At 43.7% G+C, this 18,094-nt stretch overlaps 1 protein-coding gene across 1 annotated transcript in view; it reads left to right on the top strand.

Annotated features, from left to right (window-relative positions):
• The first annotated feature begins 10,617 nt into the window (after positions 1-10,617).
• Positions 10,618-18,094, top strand: part of Tcf4 (transcription factor 4) — a 345,858-nt gene continuing 338,381 nt past the window's right edge. The window contains exons 1-3 of the mRNA XM_032885763.1: positions 10,618-11,150; positions 13,393-13,484; positions 15,187-15,259. Coding sequence (XP_032741654.1) covers positions 13,413-13,484; positions 15,187-15,259 — 145 coding nt within the window. The 5' untranslated portion in view covers positions 10,618-11,150; positions 13,393-13,412. The remainder of the gene's footprint in view (positions 11,151-13,392; positions 13,485-15,186; positions 15,260-18,094) is intronic.

Genomic DNA, 18,094 nt, shown 5'->3' with positions numbered 1-18,094 from the left:
CCGATAGGATGACAGTGTTTTGTGTCATCGACAACTTTTTCTTGGTTAGCCAGATGCTTCCATCGTGAGAGGACAGAGTTAGTGCAGCCAGGAGATAAAACTCATGGTACTGGATGCTGCACAGAGTTATTGACCAGCCTGGGATCAAGGCTCAAAGCAGTGATTTCACAGTCTTTACTTGGCCTCGGGGAACAGAATTTTCTGAGTTTTCGGTTGATCTCTAAGCAGTCCCTCCAGGATTCCTCCTGAAGAAAATATTTTGACTAAGGAAAGCATTTGTTATCATTGTCAGCATATAGGCATGCTATGCCAAGGGGACAGGCAAGTCAGAAGACAACTTGGGTGGATCAGATGCAGGTTGTCAAGCGTACATGGGACATGTTCTTGCTGAGCCATCTCATAGACTTTTTAATCTGCTGGACCGTGTGGCAGAAATGATCACTCACCCTCATACATATAACACTTCTCTTAAAACGTGTTGGGGGCTGGGGATTTAGCTCAGTGGTAGAGCGCTTACCTAGGGAAGCGCAAAAGGCCCCTGGGTTGATTCGGTCCCCAGCTCGAAAAAAAGAACCAAAAAAAAAAAAAAAAAAAAAAAAAAACGTGTTGGGAATTTTCTCTTAAACTTCTGTATTAATTTCAATTGATCGTCTGTCCTATTGATCATCGTGAACATTTATCAGATGTTTTGTCCAGACACGAGGAGACAATAAATTAAAAAAAAAAAAAAAGCCTTCATTAGTATCCTTGAAAGAGAAGGGTAAATTCTTGTGCACCTGCAGAGTCGACAAGCAGTTATACGCTTGTTTTTAGAGAAGCTAAGGACAAAATATGAGTCTTGGAAGAGGTGAATGAACATCGACTTAAATTGTACCGTAATCCCCTACCAATGAAGTACGGCGCAGGAATGCTCACGTCTGCCCATTGTGACTGTAAGCCTTGGGTGCTGCTGAACATGTGGTAAACAATGCTGCCCACTGCTCGCCTCTCCTCTCCCTCTGAGGCATGCAGAGGGGACTCCATCAGCATTTCTAGGGAGTGTAACATAATTACATAAATGTGCCGAATTTTCCTGTGAGGGGATGAGTTAGATGGCTCTTCTCTAGCAATAGGAGTATATGGAAACAGTGCTATTCGGTGCGTCTTATGAATTAATGTAGCATAATTGTTAGAGGAGATACATTTTCTCTAGCATTCAATTGTCATCCATCCATGAAAGGGGTAAAGGTGATCGGAATGAATCAAATTCTGATCAATATTGAGTCTGTTTATTGGTTTAGATCTAGCCTGCGCTCCCCCCGCCCCAGGAAAAATATTTACCCCGATTATGCTGTGGATATTGCATGTTATTTGGAGTATAAATTTTACCTTTATTCCTCAAGCTTCAAATTATTCAGGCAATATTTATACACAGGATCTTTCTATCCTGTGTCCTTTAGAACCTTTTCCCCCCATGAAAGAGCAGAACGATTATCTAGTAGTTAAAAAAAATTATATCGAGTGCCTATTTTGTGGAAAGGTTTCCTTACGGAATGGGAATGGCTACAGGGAGAAGCACTGGAGGATTCTGCCTTCAGGGAGCACTTGGTCAAGAAGGATGCATCGGGAGCATCAGTCAGGAGAAGCAGTTATGAGTAACATCAAGGGGCCATACGCTTTTCCAACCCCTGTCTGGGAACTGCTTTCACCTCGGAGTACTTGCTTCCTGCAGTGTGCTTTACAGCTAGAGATGGCCTCCTGCGTTAGGATGGTAAGACATGTTTTTCCGTAGGCACAGGATGCCAAATATGTGTGCACCTGATTCCCCTTGAGACTGACATCAGCCCTTTCCTAAACGGATTAGCCAGGGGCAGGGAGGCAGCCTATGGTTATGAAACGCAGCAGTGTTAACTATTGGTTTATAGACAGTGCCGAGCGGTGAGTGGCTGTCCACTCCATCTCTTATAAATATTTTATGTTCTCCTTTGGAAATATATTTAGGAATGTATTACAGGTTTGATAAATCCCATCTTTCAGATTTATACAGAACTCTCAAAAGACAGCATAGGCTAAATAAAATAACAACACTTCACTGCTGCATTAATTATAAACTCGTAATTTACAAAGTTAGTGTGCATACGTTAGACTTTGTTACAACTCTCCACAGCGAGCGCTCTTTATCCTTCAGGGAGGACGCTTGTGAGTGAGTCAGAGCGTTTGTTCACAGCAAGGGTCCCCAGCCAGGGTGGTTTGGCCATCGCCAATTACATAGAGGCAGTTTTAGATGTCATGACTTGTGAGGTTGGGGGATACGACTAGCATTTGTTGGCTAAGGGTTGGGGGTATAACTAAACACCTACACTGCACAGACTAGCCTCTGCCATCTCAGATCGCCTATCTCTAAAACAGTGGTGGTTCCAAGGCTTCACGCAGGTGTCCGTGACCACAGTGTTGGCACGATTTCAATCTGGCATTTCTGCTCTCAATCCGGTAATTTTTTCTATGCCCCCAAAGGGACAGCTTTCGACATCAATTGGACGTGGAAGTACAGCCCGTTTCATTTTATGTTGTGTTCATTTTATTTCTTGTTTTCCTGAGCTACAGGGAAAAGGTAGAAATGATACCTTTAGTAGACAATGAAATGTTGCTATAGTATAAAACAGTTGCCAGTGGCTTGGGGAAGAATTTCAGCGCAGCCCTCCTTCCTCTCAACTCCTGCCAAGTCTGTTATATCTGCAGTTATACTTTAGGATAATAAAGGGTGATAAAATCGGGCTGTGCTCCCCAATCTTCAGGCTGAGTCAGACAACATCTAGAACCATTCCGGAGAGAGAGGGAGAGCAGGGATAAATGATTGATTAGCATGTGTATGCGTTCTCAATTATCGGTGGTAATGGCCCATGCACGGAATGTGGATTTGCCAAGGCTGCTGATAATCTGAAGCCCATTCGTTATTGAGATTTGGAATACAGAACATTATTTTAAAGGGAGAGCCATTGATCTAATAATTACCTTCATTTTGAGGTAAGCTCTTGTAGTGCTTACTTTTAATTCCCTACATACACAGCACTCTGAGGCAGGAGCAGCGTCCAAGACTCTCCTAGTCAGGGGGAATGCCAGTAAAAATGAAACGTTGGAGCAGGAGGAGGAAAAAGGTGGATGGGAAGGATATGGCCCAGACATAGGAGAGCCAAGGGGCCAACTGAGTCAAGAACATGTTTGAGAGTCCTGGTCAGAGCTTTCATTCTAGACACCAGCTCACTTCATGATTGTGTGCAAGACACTTTAAGTGTACCTCTGTTTCCTCAAATATAAACAGAGAATTTTTGAGAATTTGAGAACTAAATGCATTTAAAAATATTCCCAGATTTTTGAATGATCGTGTTTTTCGGTTGTTAACACAATTCCAGAAAGTGCGTGTGTAGTGATGTCATCTCATAAGGAAAAAAAGAAAAGGAAAAACAATCACAGACCAGCAATGATCACACTGGTCAATTTGTATTTTAAAAGTGTTAATACATAGATATATTAGTGTTCTGTCTATAGATAGCGGGGAAAAAAATCTGAACTTTTTCTCACTGAGGAAAATGTAGTTACTTCTCAGTTGAGGAGCACACTGATACAGAAGATCACTTCTAAACAGAATATAAAAAGGAGAAAAGTAGTTTGCCTCTAGGAAAAGAGTATTAGGAAGCTAGATAGGAAAATGATTTTATATTAGAGGAAACTGAGGTACACAGAAATGGGGTGTCAAAAAGCCCCAGGTGTGACAAGCAGGTCTGTGAGGTAGCAAGAAGGATGGGGTCTCCCTGGTGGTCTCTGCTCTTCTTAGAGAATCACAATTAGATTGTTCTAGTGGCATAGTTGCGTGATGTGGTGTTTTCAAGATGTTTGGCCCGTGGGAAGTGGCACTATTAGGAGGTAGCATTATTGGAGGAGGTGTGACCTTGTTAGAGGAAATGTGTCTCTGTGAGGGTGGACTTTAAGGTCTCTATGCTCAAGCTCTGCTCAGAGTGGAGAGAGATCCTCCTCCTGGCTGCCTTCAAATCAACATGTAGAACTCTCAGCTTCTTCTCTAGTACCACACATCCAACTATGATGATAGTGGACTGTAAGCCAGTCCCAATTCAATGTTTGCTGTGTAAGAGTTGCCTTGTTCACAGCAATAAAACCCTACCTAACACAGAAATGTGTCTCTTCACAGCAATAAAACCCTAACTAAGACAGTACCTTCCACTGGGCCCATAGAGGAAGGTTCCTAGAGGTTTAAAAGTATAAAAAGCTGCCCGGATGGCAAAGACTGGGCTCACTGTCCTGTTAGGACGGAAGGGGGCAGTGGGCTGACCTTGTGCGGTCCAAGGACCAAGGTTTACAAGCTAGCAAGTCCTATGGAACAAGTTTGCTCAACCCAGAGGTCAAAGATGTCAAATGGATAACACTGGAGTCCATGCTTGGGCAGATCTATGCCCTCTGTGGAGATCCTACTAGCAAAAACATCACTGTAGTTGTGGATAACATCACCAATCTAGGTAAGGTCATCTGACCATCATGACACTAGGACAATCACAGAACTTCTGGTGGGCATCAGTTGGGCTTATGCACCCTCTCTTGTGAATAACTATTACCATGAAAAGATTTGAGCAGAGATATACAAACGGAAGCCATATGACTTCAGGAAATGATGAAGTCCATCTATCTTTTAAAACTCTAGAAATTGATGATGTAACAATATTGTTTTGAAATTGTGTGTGTGTGTGTGTGTGTGTGTGTGTGTGTGTGTGTATTTGATGCTCAGGTCACCCTAAGAATGCCCCCAGAATTAACATCAGCATCACCCAGGATGCTTTCCAACGCTTGGAGTCAAGCATCCAATGGTACTCCAGCAAACAATGAGCTTCCAGCTGTCTGATGAAAACATTTGAGTTTCAATGCTTGTTGATTTCAGTGGTATATATGTCCCCTGGCCATATCTATTAAATATTACTGAACAAAATGTTTGGTGGGGTGGGGCTGCACAATTGGTTCTCATGAGTTAGCGCAAGCTGACTCTAACACACCCTGGTGTACATGGGTCTCCCTCTCTCTCCATGTTCATGATTGAGGCACAGCAGTGTGATTTTTTAACAAGCTCAGACATTCCTGTGACACCAACCAAAGTTTGTGACCCACTAAGTTGCTGTGGGAGACTCTAGCCTTTCAGACTCATCGCTAATAAGGCAAGAAAGCTCCAGACTGGAGTCCTAAGCGGCTATGTCCATTGGTTTTATTAACCTGAAAATACCCGTGGCAACCCTCTCTCTTGCACACATCTGCCGTAAGCAGTATCACTTCTTGTGACTTAGCCACTCAGTCAGGACTGCCCTTGACATTTCTATCATCCTGTTTTCTTTGCCAACACTCTTGCCTCAGGTCCTGGGAGAATAGTCTCTGACACAAAGTAGATGCTCTGAAACTATTTGCTGACTTTTCCTCATCTGGTAATTTTATCAGAGCATCCGAGAGCTGGTTCCCTCTTGTTTGTTTGTATTTGCTTTTGTTTGCTCGCTTCAACATAGGCAGGGCTAAGAAAATGGGGTAGAATCTGAGGGAGACTTCTATGATATTCTGGCTTGGCATTCAATTACTGAGAGCTCCTTTTACCTCAGCCGCTCAATTAGAGAGATGACCTTGGACAAGCTATAGCATTTGATTCTTGACAACCACAACTACAAATGGAGGTTTGGGTCCAAGTGCCCTTCAGGGTCTGATCTTTTTGTGAACCCAGGGAGGTCTCAATATTACCTTTCTTTTCAGATTCATGAAGTCTGCTCTTCAGGCATTCCACACTGAAATGATGTTCTACATTTCGTGGTAGCCAGACTTTGATGGCTGTAGCAAAATGCTTGATGCAAACAATTTTTTTTTTTTTACTTTTCTATTTTTCGGAGCTGGGGACCGAACCCAGGGCCTTGCGCTTGCTAGGCAAGCGCTCTACCACTGAGCTAAATCCCCAACCTCTGATGCAAACAATTTAAAGGGAGGGTAACTTATTTTGGCTCTAGCCTTCAGAGGTGTGTTTGCAGTGCTTAGTTCTGCTGATGCTGGGTCCTTGGGGAACTAAAGCATCATGGCGTAGGGGCATGTGATAGACGGCCACTTTCCTCATGGTAGATGAGGGGCAGAGAGAAAGGAATATAAGAAGGGCCAGATATAGCTGATTAACCCCAAAAGGCATGTCCCTAGTGACTCATCTCCTACTTTTCCCTAACTCCTCAAAATGCCAACACATTGTGCTCTATTATGGGATTAATACATTAATAAAAATGTTTCCCTCAAGAGCTAAACATTTTCCCAAAAGCCATCATCTGAGTCCATAGGGGGCATTCTCTACTCAAACCCAAGCACGTTAAATAGGACTCTGTCATTTTCAAAACACATCTCACCTGATTAAAAACAGGCATGTAAGGTGTCGGGACATGAGTAACTCAAAGGCTGAGCAGCTGTAGAACTTGCCTAACGTCACCAAATGGAGGAACAGGAAGTGATGTGTGTGGACCATCTTTGACTATAGGACTGGCACTGTGCATTAGGAAGTCTTGAGTCTGGGAGTAAAGTTAACCTGTTTGCCTCTGAGAAAAGTACTCTCTGCTTAAAAGAAAATACTATACAAGCTGCCAAGGGGAGGAAACAATTCCACAGTCCTATCCAGCTGCAACACCTATGAACTGTGGCAAGAATCAGCCTCACAAGATACACAAAATGGCTCAATAAGCTGCACTCCTACCAACATCTGTCTCATTGGATTCAAGGCCCATTCTAAGTGTGGGAAATCATGCCCAGTTCTGGAACCTAGACAGCTTCCCAGTGTTCGAGATCATAGGCGTTAGAAAAGAATCTACTACTGCCACTTCGCCAGCGTAGCACATATAATTCCTTACGGCATTCGAAACCCTAACCTTGCAGTGACAGACAATTGCAGCTACCGCTCCTCATCAAAGAAGTCTCTATAGTGAATGGAGACCATCACGGGAAGCCACAGAGTCCCAACACGGAGATCAACAGGTTGTAGAGAGCACAGCCCCAACAGATTACGTCTGCATCACAACTCCTGCACCTATGATCGGGGAACATTTTGGAAAGGGAAGATTGTGTCACGATACCAAGAAATCTTCTGTGAAACAGTCTCATTTAGAAATGGCCGCAGAAACAAGAATGCAATGGGGGCGATATCCATGAACATGTTAACGTGGAAGGGGGAACCTTAGGCATCTCACCCCTAGACAAAGAACTACAAGTAACTAGTGACTGCTGGAAAAAGGATAATTAGCCTCAGACAAGAGATAGACCTTCTTGTGCTGGAGGAATGGCTCAGTGGTTAAGAGAACTGACTGCTCTTCCAGAGGTCCTGAGTTCAAATCCCAGCAGCCACATGATGGCTTACAACCATCTGTAATGAGATCTGATGCCCTCTTCTGGTGTGTCTGAAGATAGCTACAGTATACTTACATATACTAAATAAATAAATCTTTTTTTAAAAAAAAAGAGATAGACCTTCTTATTGGTTTTCCAATACACGGTGATTAGCCTTGCAACCAAGAATGGACTCAGCAACACACACACACACACACACACACACACACACACACACACACACACACACACACATATATATATATATATATATATATATATATATATATATATATATATATATATGACCAAAAAGACTATCAACTTGAGAGGCAGGCATTCCAGGAAGAGTATCTGTGAGGGTTGAAAGGAGGAAACAATCAAGAAGGAAAAGTGATATAATTCTATTTCAACTAAAAACATATTTTAACATGCTAATGATAATATTGACAGCCCTGGAATTTAAGGTATGCTCCATGTCCAGTTATATCAGGAAAGTTCTCAGGTTAGCCCAGCTGAGGAAGGGGAAGATTGCAGAGTGACCTGCTGTCCTGGAGGCAATGAGCCCTCTAGCTGATTGGCAAAATGTATACAGACAACTCTACTCGGGATTCCATTGTCTACAATGAATTCCCAAGACCTTTCTCTCTATCTAAAGAGCAGTTTTATCCACTTACTCTTGATTTCTGTTTTCCAGAACTACAGTACTCATATGATCTGACTTCCTGGTATGGGCCTGGCCAGCAGATCAGAACATACATCTAATTTACCACTCTGCCTTAGACGACAGTTGATTTCTTCCTCTCTGTTCTAGTGCTCTGGTGTTTTGGGACTGCTGGGCTGGGTTTGGAAGGGATCATGTGGCATCCACGTAAGTTTCCACTCTTTTAGAAAAGAGTGTGTCCACACCCCCCCATACACACACTTGTGCTGAAGTCACAATTTACGAGGAAGTAGACTTTTGGGAAGAAACCCAGCTTACATAAGGTCATAGGCTACCCTCCATGATTGGATTAGTAGGTTTGTGAGAAAAAGAGAGTTCTCTTTCTGTCAAACCATAGGAAAGTATAGGAAGGTGCCAGGCAGTGGTGTACACTTTTAATCCTAGCACTCAGGAGGCAGAGGCAGGTGAATTTCTATGTGTTCAAGGCCAGCCAGGACTACGGAGCAAGTTCCGGGACAGCTGGGCCTAAACAGAAAATCCTGTCTCTTGAACTGCCCCCAGCCACCAAGTAGATGTAGAAAGCGACCATCTGCAAGCCACCAAGAGGAAGAGCCCTAGCGGAACCTGACTGTGCTTTCTCAGACTTTAGACTCTGGAACTGTGAAAGGTGAATGCCTTTTGTGCACATCTCCTGGTCTTTCTCGCTGTGTTATAGCAGCCAGTGTTGAGTAAGACACACATCTGTATCAAGATAACACAGGCAGGTTCTGGGGAGATCTGTAGACCAAGGAAATACCAAAAACTGACCCAGTACACCAACTCTTTTATCTGTAAGCTTTACAGTGCCCTCTCAAATACCCTTTTCTAAGGTGCTTCCAAGTTCCATAAGTATAATTAGAAAGTACTTACCATCTGACAGTTCAGGAAAAAACAAAGACTAACACACCCACATTTGTCTCTTAATTTAAAACAGGAAGGGGACTTGCATGTTTCCTTTTCTTTTTGATCAAAAGGGGTCAGGAAGAAAAAAAAAAAAAAAACTGGAACATACTAGACTAGCAGGGTGCTTTTAGATCCCAAACTTGATCTTATCTGCGATTTCTGGACAGACCATTTGCTGCCCTTGAATGCAGGAGGGTGAATCTTACAAACCTAAAAGCTAAAAGGGATTTTTGTGGGATTATCTAATCTAGCCTCTGTGTTTTACAGCAAAGGTCATTGGCATGGAGTCTGAGGTCACAGCGCTGATTGGAGGTAGAGCCGATGGAATATTTTTTCCCAAGCCAATGTTTTTGATCTTTTCATTACATGATTTTTTTTTTTTTCCCAGAGCATGTCGAGGGCTTACTCTGAGAACCAGAGATAATGTCTGTGGTAATGCAGCATAAAGAGGTGGCTAAATGTAAAATATTTTTTTAGCATGCAAATGTGGAATGGGGGATAAAACACCGGAGTCTTCGTGATGTGTGAAATAGCCCATAAATGTCCCAATTCTTGTCCTGTAAAAGACTCTCAAGTAAAACATCTCAATTCTGTCACTGCAATGAATTAAAATCAGAAAATAGAGATGAGTAAGTTCTCACTGCCAGATGGCTTGGGGACACGGGTGACTGTGGACTCTGGTCACAGATTGTCTTTTAAGGTGGGCTCTATCACTCAATATAGGGAATAGTTTCACTTAGGCAAATTTATGCCGTTTAATAAACTTGGGATGTGGGTCAGGCTCTGTGCTACTTCACTTGGTTTTGTCGCTGTGAGGTAAAGTAAGGAGGTGGTCAATACTCTAGCTTCATCGTGAGCATCAATATGGCCTATATTTGTGAACTTGTTGGAATACTATCTGGATCAGAATAAGCTTTCTGTTGGGAGAGGTGGACACTATTCTTTGGAGACTTGGGAATCTACAAGTACAAATGTCTAGGTTACAAATATCAGTGAGTCAGTAAGAAATTAGGGATGGAAGCGGTATATTTCTATAGTAGTAGCCTCGCTTTTATCCGTATCATATAGATATCTCAAAGTCTCATCGCTATTTGCTGACTAGAAAACAGGTTTGAGAGAAAGTAATTGGCCAAAATTAGAAGTTGATGCCTTCATGGTTTTTGGTACAAGAGCCATGTGAGTCTTATATCAATAAAGGAAGACTTTTGCACTAACCAAGTCTTCACACTCTGGGAGCTTGTAAAAGGAGTGTGAGAGGGAGAGGACCTTCCCACTCTTCCAGCTCAGGATCACACTTGGCTTGGTGGCCTTTCCCCAAACCGCCCAAGCCAGCCTGAAAACTCTGCACCTATACTGACAGGGACCCAGCTGCTAGAGGCCCGCACGGCGTCTTCCCGGCCTCCCGGCGAGTTCTTTCACACAGCGGGAACAACACTTTTGAGTCGGAGATCAAGGCCAGACAGGGCACAGGGCGCCTGGCGCGCTCTGGGAGAAACGACCTGAGACCCACCCGCCTGCGGGACCGCCCGGGTTCCCGGAGGAGGCGTGGCTTAGCGCGCCGCCATCTTGGCGGCCTCTCTAGGCGCCGTGTTTACCACTCTATGGTCGCGCGCTCCCGCCCCGCCCCTCCCCAGTCATTGTCTGGTGGAGCAGCCGCGGCCGCAGCGCCTTCTCTTTATAAGCCGCAGTGCCCGGATGTGAATGGATTACAATGTATCTTTCAGGGAAACCTATTATTATCAATGTGACTCCTCGGGGGAGTCAATGATGGTGTTGAGGATGATGATGATGATGAGACGCCTCTAAACTTGGAACAAGTTTAGGACTTTGAAAGAGAAGAAAAAAAAATACAACCAACAAGACCGAAGAACAATTATAACTATCCTGTGTTGATTATTTTTTATAAACAATAAGAAAAAGTTGTCGGATTTTTTTTATGATTACTTTTTTGGGGGAGGGGATTTTGTTTCAGTTTTATGATGGAAAATGCAAAAACCAGAGCCAAGTGCATAATCTTGTAATCTGTGGCTAACCCTGGAACAGGACTGACTACTATTTAAAATACTCTTTTGGGGGAATACACATGTGAGATACTAAGTACTTGCAGAAGATTTTTGTCTCTCTTTTTAAAGTCTCTTTCCTTGGAATATTGTGAGCATATTTGTGGCCATTGAAGGTAACGTTACAATTTGCTGTCAGAGTAAACTGTTTGTAATTGAACTGAATTTTTAGAATGTTGATTCCCAATGTTTTATTCAAACAAAAGGAACAACCTATTAAATAATTGCCAGTTGGGCAAACGTGTGTGCATGCATTTCGGTGCGTACTCGCACATTTAGCAATACCAGGGTTGGGCAAATGTGTTCTTTAACATTAAAATAATGAATGCTGCGTCTACTGGGTAAAGCACGCATGTTATTACGAAAAGATAAATTTAAAGTTTAATTTTTATCCTGAAAGGTGATGTAGAAAAAGTGTGTTTAATGAGCATGAGGGCCTATAGTGGCAAATGTTGAGTTGAAAGTTGAAGTGCTTCGGAGCGCGGACTTGGAGTTAGGAACTCAAGTGTAAAAGCAAAACCATATTCATTCCCTAAAATTACCTTGGTTTTTTTTAAATTTTATTTATTTATTTAATTTTTAAAACAAAGTTTGCAGCTATACGGCTCTGTGAGTTAAAGGGGCGAAAAGAAGAAAGTCTGATTCAGATTTCGGCCCCAAACGCAAAACTATCCAAACAAAATATCCCCCCTAGTAAAAAAATGTGGATGGCTTTCTGTATGGAAAAGAAAAATATTATTCGTCTTGGCAAAGTCTTTATGCATCACGTGTATTTGCAGCAAAGCAAAACTTGCTTTGCAGTGTGTGTGTGTGTGTGTGTGTGTGTGTGTGTGAGAGAGAGAGAGAGAGAGAGAGAGAGAGAGAGAGAGAGAGAGAGAGAGAGAGAGAGAGTTACAGAGACAGACAGAGAGACAGACAGAAGTGAGAGGGGATGTAAACTCGAATCAATTTCAAAGTGCCTCCGGTGGATGAACCCGGCAAATCCTCAACTGTTCAGGCTTCAGATTGTAACTGGCGATCTGAGGGGAAAAATGAGGTGCTGGGTGAATTTTCCTTGGTGGGTTTTTTTTTTTTCTTCCTCGAGACGGGGGAGGTGTTGGGATTTTTTTTTTTTTTCTGGGGTGGGGGTGTTTCCTAGGCAGCCCGGCCCGGAGCGCCGCGTCTCCCCGCCGGAGCCCCCCCACCCATTTCTTTGCTGAACTTGCAATTCCGTGCGCCTCGCCGTGTTCCCCCTCCCCCCTTCCCTCGTCCCCTCCCCTCCCGGGAGAAGAGAGTTGGTGTTAAGAGTCAGGGATCTTGGCTGTGTGTCTGCGGATCGGCGGCGGCGGCGGCGGCGGCGGCGGGGAAGCCGGAGCGGGCGCGGGCGCCGGCCGTTGGAGGAGGTGGTGGTGGCGGAGGCAGGGGGATGAACATGACCGCCGCCTGGGCGCCGGCGCTGCACCGGGAGCCCCTCGTCGCGCGCGGGCGGTAGGTAGCGCGCGGCAGGGGCCAGCTGGGCGGATGCGCGGCAGGGGCCAGGCCGGGCCGGGCTGGGCGGCCGCGCACGGCTCAGGGGCCCCGTGGTCCCCGCTGTCCCCGCCGGGGTTCAGGGAGCTGGGGAGCGACGGCGTCCCCTCCCCCGGCCTCCGCCCCCTCCGGGCCCGGCGGGCTCCCGGGCACAGCGCACTTTGCCAATGGGCCTGACTTCAATTTTTTTTTTACAACCCTTTCTTTCACAAATTAGGGGTGCAGGACAATTGGAGGACCCTGAGGCTCTTCTGGGCTCTCCCTCCCCGGCAACCCCACCCCCCTGTGGACCGGTTTGCACTCCAGAGACGCTGGTCTTTAATTTCTTTCGATCTACTTTGCAGGGCGAGGGGGGGGGGGTGGGGGGTGGGGGAGGGAGTGCTGTGAGTGTGTGCAGTGTGTGTGCGTGAGTGTGTGCGTGTGAGGGGGTGGGGTGGAGGGTGGGGGAAAGTTGAGACCAGTTCGTGCAGTAGTTTCTCTTTTCTCTGTGATCCATTCATTTCTCGCTCTACCTCCTGTTGCATAAATGGATGCGCTGTAGAGCGGCTACCCCCCTTCTCTCCTGGATTTGGTTTTATAGTGGATTTTACTAGTTTGATCGTCTCTTTGGAAATACAATATTTCTATTTTTTTCCTTTTTTTTTTTTTTTTTTTTGCTATTGCTTTATTCCATTAAAAAAAATCAAAACAAAACCCAACAACTCTCCCATTCCTTCCTCCTTTTCTACCTTAATCCCATCCGCCCCTATATCCCCCCACCCCACCAAACCCCCAGTCTCCAAAAAATCCGATTGTGTTTTCTCCAAGGATTGGGACTGGATTTTCTGATTGCAGTTATTTCCATGTTTCTAGGTTTGTGTGATTTTGCTAAAATGCATCACCAACAGCGAATGGCTGCCTTAGGGACGGACAAAGAGCTGAGTGATTTACTGGATTTCAGTGCGGTAAGAAAGAACGGTGGAAACTAACAACAGCTGTGGAAAAAAAAAAAAAACAACCCTCCCCAACACTCCAGCTAGGAACCCATAGACATGGGAAAGACTGGGATAATTTTTAATTGGCTGAATCCTTGGAAAATGTGAGGGTCTTTTTGACAAGTTTTTTTTTTTTTTAACAACTAATTTTGGGATGTGGAAGACTCAAGCTTTTTTATTTTTTTTTAAGAGTCTAATTACTTGCCTTGATTTCTTTACCTACCAATTTCTCTATAAATAATGGAATCTCACTCCAGCAGAAAGGAAAACCAGATAACCCCCTTAAAACTCTAAAGTCCACCAAAAACTTGGCCACGTCTGCACACAGAGTGCGCTGCTAACTTTGTGTCAGGCTCCGCATCTGATTTACATAATATTTATTTACTTTAAAAATGGAAAATAGGCAGTAGAGGAGCTAGGTGCCCTGAACTTGAGGCGGATGGTTCTGTGTGGGTCCTCTTGACTTCCGCCTGGTTGCCTCGTCTGGGATTCTGGGAACTCCTATGCATAAATTGAGCATACATTCTTCAGTGTGCCTTGGACTATTTTAGTAAATTACAGTCTTGAAATCAGCACAAAGAGGAACTTACACACTTGTGGAGTTTTTACTACTGTACTCTCTTGGTTCTTCTTCCCTCTCCTCTGCTTCCAGACAAGTCAGGAGCCTGGATGCAGTTTTAATGCCAGATGAGTTTGCTGTAACATGCATTTTGTAAAGCAAAAGGGAAAAAAAAAGAATCCCCCAAACACACAAATAAAATCCACACCACCTTCTAAGTGGGGCTCCCCAACTCTGCTCCCGCTCCTGCTGCCTGCCGAAGCTGGCTGCCACCTCTGCTGCTCCTCCCGCAGACCCCGTGGAGAAGTGGTTCTCCGAAAGTTTTGGCAGGAAGCAGTGGCCCATAGGCGGCTTTGCAGCCCCCTTTCTGCTTGATGCACTTTCTCCATTCGCTCCTTTGCTTTTTTTGCAGGCTCTGACTCGGGGAAGGTGTGCGAAACGCATTAGACTGGAGGAGAAGAGGGAAACCAGTTAGGGCGGAAATAGATGCTGGAGAGAGAGAGAGAGGGAGTGAAAGATTGAGAGAGAGTGAGAGACAGGAGAGAGAGAGAGAGAGAGAGAGAGAGAGAGAGAGAGAGAGAGAGAGAGAGAGACTTGCTTGCCTACGTTGCTCTCATGTTTGAGCTGAAGTGAGAAATTACTGCAGGTGGCATTTTGATTTTGATTTGGGTTCATGCGTGGCAGACAAGTCCTGTAACGGATGGGAAGGGACATTGCCACATTTATGTTATGCCCAAGGTTTTCAATATAAAACAAACAACTTTTTCTTCTCCTTTGTCAACGTGGTGTTTTCTAGAAAGGCTGCTGTCCCCCTCCCCCCCCCAATCTATGTCTTGATAATACCTTGGGGACTGTGTTCAGAATGTAGTAGGACTGTCTAGCCATCTAAGTCACCCGAGGAGGAGACAGCTACAGTGGTAAAGGAGGGAGGAGGAGGTTGGAACCCCGGTGCCTGGTCTAGTTTTAAGTTGGTTGGTGACGGCTCTATGTTTTCCTAAATAAAGCCTTAGCATTAACTCCAAGTTATTTATCAAGAGTGTGAGAGATCTTTGGTGAACTCTGAAGCCACGAATGTCTTCCTTTCAACCATGCCATTTCTTTGTTTTCCTTTAGATGTTTTCGCCTCCTGTAAGCAGTGGGAAAAATGGACCAACTTCTTTGGCGAGTGGACATTTTACGGGCTCAAGTACGTGAATTCTTTTCTTGGTGTGAAGTTCAGTGTTCTTGGTTGTTTATTTGCTCTTTGTGTATTTTTGGCTCTGTTGGAGTGTTCTGAAAGAAGTCATTGAGTTTTAACCTATGATGATGTGGTTATTTCATTACCCACCAGCAGCAGACTCACCCCGAATGCTGCCTTTCGCAATTCAAGTGAGACCTATTTCTAAATCAGGGGAACGGTGTCAGGATCCCACCACGATTTAAACGTGATTATTTATTTATTTTTTTAATATGGTTGTCATTAAACATGCGAGGGTAAGACTGATGTTGATAACATGTGGACAAATCCATGTTCCCTATTTTAAATAGAGTTGGGAAATAATCTAAATTTCATAAAAGGGGAAACAATGCCAGTTATTAGGTTCTGTGTACAATTAACCGTTTTAAAGAAAGTGGTACTTAATTTTTCAGACGAGTCTGTAAATAGCCTCATGCTAGTCTGAGAGGCCAAGTAGGAATTCATTTATCTTTAAACTATCTGGTGGATGCCTGAGCTGTTTGTTTTCTCTCCCTTATCGTTGACTTATGCAGTGAATTTAATGTTGCAGATTTGAAGAGACTTAGCATTTTATACGTGAGACTTCTTTGGGCGATGCTTCTACAAAAAAAAAAAAAAAGAAAGGCAGCGGTACTCACAAAGGAATCTGTGTGCACAGTGATTATCTGGCATCTGAGGAGGAATTTTAGTATAAGGCTCTTTGAGTGTCTCCCATTAAAAGTGGGAACTGAAAATGTGACATTTCTGTCAGATGTGTTTGTCTTTTTTTTTTTTTTTTTTAAAAAAAAGAAAAACCAGTCAGTTTTAAATAAGGAGTCAATACATGGTTGCCTGCTGTCCTTTAGGTCCAGGGTTTAAATCCATTGATGTGTCTTAAACAGCTGCAAGGTTTTAGAGTTTCTGACCATGGTGTGTAACAGTCCACGAGGTAACATTACTCTTAAGCCAGGCTGGTAAAGGTTGACGTCTTAGAGCTGTAAGAGGCTAGTGTGTTTGTCTGTCAGCTGTGGATATAATTTTTATGTATTTTTTTTTCATCTGGTGCAACAGCAACCAAAGAAGTCTGTTTGGCTAGGTGGCTTGTGTACTTTTGCGTATTTTTTTTTTTACAAATAATGTCTTTTAAAACTTGGTGGTTTCCAAGTGAGTTACTTCAACTGGCTCCCATAAGTTTAGGGGATTTTTCTCTCTTCACAAGAGAGATTTTTCTGATTCACAAAATACATGGTGCCTCCTTTAATTTTTTACCTTAGCGTTTTTAAGGTCTTCTTTGATTAAAACTACCAATGAATGACAGGATGTTTGCTTTTCTGTTACTGGTTCCTTTTTTTTTTCTTTACTTTGGTATTAGTGTTCCATATTACAAATTTCTGTACAGTATTCTTTATATAGTTTTCAGGACAGAAACTATTAATATGAATGCTTGAAGTAAAGATGAGGACAATGTGTTCTGTAGTCAAGTTAGTGCTTCCTGTAGACACCATCAAAATACTAACCTTATGTCTGGCAGTAATTTCCTTCATGTTTTACTTAAGAAATGTGTGTATGGTTGAAATCTGACTAAAGTGGATGTCAGGCAGGCCCAGAGTTCCACATCTTTCAAGCTTAGCATATAATGCTGTTTGCACTTGTTGTAGTGCTGGACACATTTGGAATAACTTCATTTATTGCTTTAGCAGTCACTTAGCTTATTAGGATGAATTGTGAGTATGCAATGGGTTAAATTTAAAAAGACAGTTGTTTTAGTCAACTCACGTTCTGTGTTCATTCTCCGTTAGAGTCCTTGTTGAAACGTTGAAGTGTGGGTAGTCAGTATAGGATGGATAATCTGAGTGTGTACTAGTTCGGGTGGTAAATAGTCCCACGCATCAGAACGTATAGCTGTTCAGACAATGACGCGTGTCTGTGTGTGCCTGTATGTGTGCTGTGTGTGCCTGTATGTGTGCAATGTTGGTGTGTCTGTGTGTGTGCAATGTTGGTGTGTCTGTGTGTGTGCTATGTTGGTGTGTCTGTGTGTGTGCTATGTTGGTGTGTCTGTGTGTTTGGGTGGGGGTTGTATTTATGTGTCCATCATCTCAGAAAAAGGCTTCCTCCATGTTGACCTGTTAGGCTATTTCCAATGAGTAGGCAGGGGTCAAGGCGTGAGACTTTAAAGCTACCTGGTACCAGTGGTGTGGTTTTTCTGGACCAGATGTTTACCCTGTAAGGTTAGGAAAGGCAGGGCTCCTTTTTCCTGCCTGTCTGATGGAAACGCATTTGTATGGTGCAGGAGGATGGTGGCCGGAGTCCAGGGGCTGCACACTGTTGGTTTCCGTAGCACTTAGGGCTTATACTTCTACACAATAAGAGGCATATCTCTTTTAAAGCATAACTTAAAAAAAAATTATGAAAACCGCACTTTGCCCTTTAACTGGAAGCGTGAATGAGGAAACTTGGGACAGAGGAATTATTTCTAAAGTTACTTCAAGTTTTATGTTCACCTTCCAGAATGGACTCAGAGAGGACTTTGAAACTTAGATTCAGGAAAGAGGGATCTAGACTCTTAAGTAAATGACTCTACTTTGGAAGGGGAAAAAAAAATTAGTGCTTGCTTCCCCCCCCCCCTCTTCTTCTAAGTAAGGTCTGGTCATATTTCATGCTGCAAGTTCCCAATAGCTGTTGATCCCATTAATACGTGATATTCGGTTCGGGAACGGGAGAGAGCATGGGCCAGATTCTCTTTAATCTTTCATTCCACAAACATAGCTTTTCCTACCCTCCGAAGAAACGGTAAGACTGCTAGGGTGAATGGAATGTAACCTGAGC

This window comes from Rattus rattus, chromosome 15 (genome assembly GCF_011064425.1).
Source record: "Rattus rattus isolate New Zealand chromosome 15, Rrattus_CSIRO_v1, whole genome shotgun sequence".
Lineage (NCBI taxonomy): Eukaryota > Metazoa > Chordata > Mammalia > Rodentia > Muridae > Rattus > Rattus rattus.
This window is presented reverse-complemented; position numbering and strand designations above follow the sequence as displayed.